General features: G+C 46.3%; 1 protein-coding gene and 2 pseudogenes across 1 annotated transcript; all 3 read left to right on the top strand.

The window, feature by feature from the left end:
• LOC111375054 (early nodulin-like protein 1) lies at positions 1-2,583 on the top strand. Its single transcript, XM_022997842.1, has 3 exons — positions 1-90; positions 595-982; positions 2,339-2,583. The coding sequence occupies exons 1-3, from the start codon at positions 1-3 to the stop codon at positions 2,581-2,583; spliced, it is 723 nt and encodes a 240-aa protein (XP_022853610.1).
• A 745-nt stretch (positions 2,584-3,328) lies between these two features.
• LOC111375053 lies at positions 3,329-4,855 on the top strand (annotated as a pseudogene).
• Positions 4,856-4,876: 21 nt separating this feature from the next.
• On the top strand, positions 4,877-6,872 carry LOC111375052 (annotated as a pseudogene).
• The last annotated feature ends 878 nt before the right edge of the window (positions 6,873-7,750 follow it).

Below are 7,750 nucleotides of genomic sequence, written 5' to 3'. Positions count from 1 at the left end.
ATGGACTGCACAACGAGACCCAGAATTTGCCAAGAAATGCCTAAAAATCTGGCTGCGTCCCTATTGCGGCCAGGATGTGTCCCAGACATGGTTGGCACACCGTACCCACAAATTGCCTACAAATGCCTGAAAATCAGGCTAGGTCCCTACTGCGGCTAAGAGGTGTCCCAAATGTGGCCTGCACACCATGGCCAAAAATGCCTAAAAGTTAGGCTGAGTCCCTGCCGTGGCCCGGAAGCATCCTGGTCATGGCCTGCACACCGTATCCCCAAAACTGCCTAGAAATGCCTTAAAATCAGGCTACGTCCCTGACGCGTCCTGGACATAGCTTGCACACTGTGTCCAAGAAACTGCCTAGAAATGCCCAAAAATCAGGTTGCATCCCTGCCGCGGCCCTGACGCATCCCAGACATTACCTGTACACTGTGTTAAAATGGCTTCACTCAAATTTTTTTTTTATTTTCGACCATCGTGTTTTTGTGGTGTGTTCGTTATGAAGCAAGAGAGTTTCTAATAGATGGTTAAAATAATTTATGGACAGTTCCATCTTTTGTTGACGAGTTCAACAAATGGGTTGAGAAAACTCATTTTTAGATTAGGGATTCTTTAGTTCTGAAGTATGATTCCAAGACTGATTCAGTGCTGGAAGTGATCGAGGAAGACTACAAAATCTGCAACAACGCCAATCCAATAAAATCACACCATGATGGAGAAACTATAATTTCACTAGAAAAATTAGGTCTATTTTTCTTCATCAGTGGAGCTAAAGAACATTGCCAGAAGGGTCAAAAGCTAGCGGTTATGGTTCTGTCCGATAAATATGGCTCCAGCAACCAATCTACAGCTCAGGCACCTTCTCCTCATCATCACCGTCACCACTACCATGCACCGGCGCCAGCCCCAACTAACGGTGGTACTGGTCTAAAGGTGGCGGTGGGGTTTATTTGTGGCACTGTGACGGTGGGAAGTTTGGTTTCGTTGTGTAGACTAATTCTTTTATTCATGGTTTTTAATGTTAAGCTACATTTTATTTTTATTATTCTTTTTCACATATATACTTCCTCTTTTAATTCAAAATTAATTGAAGAAAAACCCTAAATCTTATGACCCAGAATCTGCCTAGAAATGCCTGAAAATTAGACTGCGTCCCTACCGCCGTGGCCATGATGCATCCCGAACATGACCTGCACACCAAGTCCCAGAAATTGCCTAGAAAAGCCTGCAAATCAAGCTGCATCCCTGTCGCAGTCAGGATACGTCCCGAACTTGGCCAACATACCGTGTCCACAAATTGCCTAGAAATGCCTGAAAATCAGGCTACATCCCTACCTGGCCAGGAGACATTCTAGACATGGCCTGTACACTGTCCCCAGAAACTGCCTAGAACTACCTAAAAATTAAGCTTCGTCCCTGTCGTGGCCCTAACGCGTCCTTGACATGACCTGCATATCGTGACCTAGAAACTAACGAGAAATGCCTAAAAATCAGGCTGCATCTAGGACAAGGCTTCCACACCGTGCCCAAAAACTTCTTAAAAAAGCTTGAAAATCAGGCTGTGACCCCGTCGTGGCCCGGATGCACCCCAGACGTAGCCTGAACACCATATCCCAGAAACTGCCGAAAAATGCTTGAAAATCAGGCTACGTCCCTACCACATCCTGGACATGGCCTGTACACCGTGTCCCATAAACAACCCACAAATGCCCGAAAATCAGGTTGCATCCTTGCAGTAGCCTGGACGCATCCCGAACATTGCCTGCACACCGTGTCCAAGAAAATGCGTAGAAATACGTGAAAATTAGGATATGTCCCTGTAGCATCCTGGACATGGCCTACACACCGTGCCCCTGAAATTGCCTAGAAATACCTGGAAACTAGGTTGCATGCCTACTGCGGCCCAGACGATTCCCGAACATGGACTGCATATCGAGTGCCAAAAATTACCTTCAAATGCTTGGAAATGAGGCTACGTCCCTACTGCAGCTAGGGCGCGTCCCGGACATGGCTTGCACACCGTGCCCAAAAACTTCCCAGAAATGCCTGAAAATCAGGTTACATCCCTGTTGTGACCGGACGCATCTCGGTCATGGCCTACACACCATGTCCCAAAAATTGCCTAGAAATACCTGAAAATCCGATTGTGTCCTTGACTCGTCCTGGACAAGACCTACACATCGTATCCCAAAAACTGCTTAGAAATGCCTGGAAATTAGGTTGCATCCCTACCCCGGCCTAGATGCGTCCCGAACATTGCCTGCACACCGTGTTAAAATTGCTTCACTAAAAAATAGTTTCTTATTTTCAACCATCATGTTTTTCCTGTGTGTTCTTTCTGAAGCAAGAGAGTTCGTAGTGGGCTGTGAAAATAATTTATGGGCAGTTCCATCTTCTGTTGACGAGTTCAACAAATGGGCTAAGAAAACTCATTTTCAGATTGGGGATTCTTTAGTTCTAAAGCATAATTCCAAGACTCATTCAGTGCTGGAAGTGAACGAGGAAGACTACAAAATCTGTAACAACGCCAATCTAATAAAATCACACAATGATAGAGAAAATCAGGCGGCATCCTTGCTGTGGCCCTAACGCGTCCCGGACTTGGCCAGCACACCGGGTCCCAAAAATTGCCTAGACATGCCTAAAAATTAGTCGGCGTCCCTGCCGCGGTGAGGATGCATCCCGGACTTGGCCAGTACATCGTACCCACAAACTGTCTAGAAATACTTGAAAATTAGGCTGCGTCCCTACCTAGCCAGGAGGCATCCCGAACATGGCCGATACATCGTGCCCAGAAGCTGCCCAAAATTTCCTAAAAATCAGGCTTGGTCCCTGCCCTGGCCAGGTTACGTCTCGAACATGGCCTGTACACCTTGACCCAGAAACTGACAAGAAATGCTTGAAAATTAGGCTGCGTCAAGGACGTGGTCTACACACCGTGCCCAAAATCTCCCCAAAAATACCTAAAAATCAGGTTGTATCCTTGCCAGGCTAGGATGCGTCCTAGGATCGTGCCTAGAAATTACCCGAAATGACCTAAAAATCAGGCTCTGTCCCTACCATAGCCCAGACAAATCTTGGACATGACCTGCACACTGTGGCGCAAAAACTAACGAGAAATGCTTGATTTTTAGGCATTTCTGGGCAATTTCTGGGTACAATGTACAGGCCATGTTTAGGATGTGTTCTGGCTATGACAGGGACACAACCTGATTTCTAGTCATTTCTAGGCAGTTTTTGGGATACGGTGTGCAGGCCAGATCTAGGACGCATCAGGGATATAGCCTGATTTTTCGAAATTTCTAAGCAGTTTCTAGGACACGGTGTGTAGGCCATGTCTGGGATGTATGTGAAGGATGCTGGCATATGTAGGCAGCACGTAGGTCATACCTATGCCCATCCCAGGCATGCTAAGGGACATCTCATGCACCTGAATTCAGTACAGCAACTATTGGACATTGTATGCACATGAAGAGAGCAACTCAGGCACAATGCAAGAACGCGGCGGGGGGGGGCATATCACAAGGACACAAAAGCACATCGCAGTCATACCAAGGCGACATATCGGGACACCCAAACTTAAGATCATATATTTTATGTCCACTGCACCAACTTTAGCACGTAGAGGCTCCCAACTTGCTTCATTTGCTATGCGTTACTGTACATGGGTTTTCATCCTTCCACACATAGGCATTGAAAAGAAAAGTTGTTTCAAGGACCATGGACATTTTAGCCTCAAAGCGTTCCCCAATAAAGGAAATTTTGATTAGGAGGAGCAGAAGGGGAGGGACGAATTGGAGCAACAAAAGGCTGAATCTCAGCGGATCATGGCAGCAAGGCCACTCTGTCACTAATAGTACCCAATCGCATATTTAAGTCATTTGCAAAGGATTCTACCCATCTCTCAATTGAAATTGTACTTCAAGGCGGCCGATGTAGCACGTCCACTGTGAGAGCTTAGCCAATGACATGTACCCCTAGGGGCCGTAAGGCCCCTACTATGGGTCAGCAAGCGATCGACGGGTGTACGCATCGCCTCTAGCCTGAATTCTGACTTAGAGTCGTTCAGTCATAATCTAGCGTTTGGTAGCTTCACGCCACTAGCTTTTCAACCAAGCGTGATGACCAATTGTGCGAATCAATGGTTCCTCTTGTACTAGGTTGAATTACTATTGCGACACTATCATCAGTAGGATAAAACTAACCTATCAAGCATTCAGTCATAATCTAGCTCATGTTCCCTAATGGTGGGTGCACAATCCAACACTTGGTAAATTTTGCTTCACAATGATAAGAAGAGCCAACACCGAAGGATAAAAAACCAACGTCGCTATGAATGCTTGGCTGCCACAAGCCAGTTATCCCTATGGTAACTTTTCTGACACCTCTAGTTTCAAATTTCAAAGGTCTAAAGGATCGTTAGGCCATGCTTTCATGGTTCGTATTCGTACTAGAAATTAAAATTAAATGAGCTTTTATCCTTTTGTTACAAACTAGATTTCAATTCTCATTAAGCTCATCTTTGGACACCTACGTTATCTTTTAATAGATGTGCCATCCCAGCCAAACTCCCCACCTGACAATGTATTCCACCCGGATCAGCCCACGAAGCGAGCCTTAGGTCCAAAAAGAGGAGCAGTGCCCATCTTCGATTCACGAAATAAGTAAAATAACGTTAAAAGTAGTGGTATTTCTCTTTCGTCTTTCGGTTTCCACTTATTCTACACCTCTCAAGTCATTTTACAGAGTCAAACTAGATTCAAGCTCAATAGGGTCTTCTTTCCTCGTCGATTCTGCCAAGCCTGTTCCCTTGGCTGTGGTTTCGCTGGGTAGTAGACAGGGACAGTGGGAATCTCATTAATCCATTCATGTGCATCACTAATTAGATGATGAGGCATTTGGCTACCTTAGGAGAGTCATAGTTACTCCCGCTGTTTACCCGCGCTTGGTTGAATTTCTTCACTTTGACATTCAGAGCATTGGGCAGAAATCAAGTTGCGTGAGCATCCATGGGGACCATCGCAATGCTTTGTTTTAATTAAACAGCCAGATTCTCCTTGTCTATACTAGTTCTTAGTCGACCGTTCGACGCCCAGGGAAGGCCCCCGAAGGAAATGTTCCCAGTTCGTCCCCTGATCGGCAAGCATCGGCCCGCTCTCATCGCGAGAGTAGATCGAATAGTCCATCGACAGTTGATGGGTTCAGGACTGGGACCCCCATGCCCATCCCTCAGAGCCAATCCTTTTCTCGAGCTTACGGATCCATTTTACTGACTTCTCTTGCGTACATTGTTCCATTGACCAGAGGTTTTTACCTTGGAGACCTGATGCAGTTATGAGTACGATCGGGTGTGGATGGTACTCGGTCTTCTAGATTTTTAAGGGTCATCGGGGGCGCACCGGACATCACGAGACGTGCGATGCTTTTCTAGTCGTTGAACCTTACCTTCGATCGAGCCGTTTCTAGGTTGGATAGGCTATTAAATAGAAAATATAACTCTTTCTAAGGCCCTCGACGACGTCTCTGGACTCCCTAACATTGTCGTCAACCATCGGGTATAAGTCACGCACTTCAGTACCATCCATTTTTGGGGCTTGTTGATTCGACAAGTGAGTTGTTACAAACTTCTTAGCGGATTTTGACTTCCATAACCACCATCCTATTGTCTTAATCAACCAACACCCTTTGTGGGATCTAGGTTTACATGAAGTTGGGCACCATAAACGAACTTTTGGTTCATCCCACATCGCCAGTTCTACTTACCAAAAATGACCCACTTGGAGCTCTCGATTTTGTGGAGCGGCTCAATAAAGCAGCCGCACCATCCTACCTATTTAAAGTTTGAGAATAGGCTGAGGACGTTATGCCCTCGATGCCTCTAATCATTGACTTTACCTGATAGAACTCTCGCCTGAGCTCCAGGTATCCTGAGGGAAACTTCGGAGGGAACCAGCCACTAGATGGTTCGATTAGTCTTTCGTCCCTATACCCATGTCAGATGAATGATTTGCACATTAGTATCACTGTGGGCCTCCACCAAATTTTTTTCTGGCTTCGATCCTCTCAGGCATAGTTCACCATCTTTCGGGTCCTAACAGGTATGCTCTCACTTAAACCCTTCTTAGAAGATCGAGGTCGGTCGATGTTGCACCCATCGAGGGGATCATGCCATTCAGCGTCCTTGCACCTTACAAGTTTACTCGACCATTGACTCGTACACATGTTAGACTCCTTGGTCAATGTTTCAAGATGAGTCGAATGGGGAGCCCGTAAGCTAGCACCGGGAGCACGTAGGTGTTGAGGCATGCTGAGGGCATGCGCTATCCCCCACAATCGGGATGATGACATTTCGTGGGCATCTCGATTGCCTGAGCTTTGGTCACCTCCTCAATTTGTGCTGGTCTACGCCCCGAGTCGATCGGCGGACCGACTCGTCGTCATTCCACATCCTATCGGGACGTATCACCGACCCCCATTCCCTTTCCTTTGGATAATTTCAAGCACTCTTTGACTCTTTTTTCAAATTTCTTTTCTTCTTTCCCTCACTGTACTTGTTTGCTATCGGTCTCTCATCCGTTTTTAGCCTTAGATAAAATTTACAGCCCAATTGGGCTGCATTTCCAAACAATCTAACTCATCGACAGTGCCTTGTTGTGCGGCAAGGTTTGAGCACAACGATGCTCTCATCCTTTCTGGCACCCCTTTCTAGGGGACTTGAGCTTGGTCCGCCATTGAGGATGTTTCTCCAGACTACAATTCGAAAGGTAGGGCCATTTGATTCTCAAGTTTGGATTTTATCTGTTCGATCGTCGTTACTAGGGAAATCCTTGTAAGTTTCTTTTCCTTTACTTATTGATATGCCTAAACTCAGTGGGTGATCCCGCCTGACCTGGGGTCATCGTCGAGGTATGAGGAACACCTTCGGGGTCGAGGCATTCGGGCCAAAGACGTGGTCATGCACGACAATGCACAAGTTGAGGTCTTCAACCACCAATTATTGCGAGTCGCGTTGATGTTGAATTGCATTTGGGCTAGCCAGGCACAAACGCGCATGGGAGCCAGTGTCGAGCGCGTGCGTGCACATCGAAGGAGCGAGTCTCAGATTCGGGACGACTATTTGGTCGTGCCCGTATCATCCTCCCCTACGTGTCACGAAGCGAGTTCGCGGGCCTGCTTTGCAGGTTTCGATAATGATCCTTCCATAGGTTTACCTACAAAAGTCTTATAACGACTTTTCCTTCCTCTAAATGATAAGGTTTAGTGGAATTCTTGTGATGTCGTGGGCAGCGGACCATCCACATTGCCGTGATTCGAAACATTCAATCGGTAAAAGCGACGGGCAGTGTGTGCAAATGGTAGGGATGTAGTTAACGCAAGATGATGACTTGCGCTTATTAGGAATTCTTCGTTGAAGACCAACAATTGTAATGATCTAACCCCATCACGATGAAATTTCAAAGATTACCCGGACCTATCAACCAAGGCTATAAACTCGTTGAATACATCAGTGTAGCGTACGTGCGGCCTAGAACATCTAAGGGCATTACACACTTGTTATTGCCTCAAACTTTCGTAGCCTAAAAGGCCATAGTCCCTCTAAGAAGCTGACCGCGGAAGGATACCCCGGTATAGCTAGGAAGTTGGTTTAGGTCTCGTTCGTTAACGAAATTAACCAGACAAATCGCTCCACAGACTAAGAACTGCCATGAATCACTACCCATAGAATCTAGAAATAGCTCTCAGTAAAAGTGACTTA

The sequence above is a fragment of the Olea europaea genome, unplaced genomic scaffold (assembly GCF_002742605.1).
Source record: "Olea europaea var. sylvestris unplaced genomic scaffold, O_europaea_v1 scaffold1330, whole genome shotgun sequence".
NCBI classification, from domain to species: Eukaryota; Viridiplantae; Streptophyta; class Magnoliopsida; order Lamiales; family Oleaceae; genus Olea; species Olea europaea.
The sequence above is the reverse complement of the archived record's forward strand: the minus strand, read 5'-3'. Positions and strand labels throughout refer to the sequence as shown.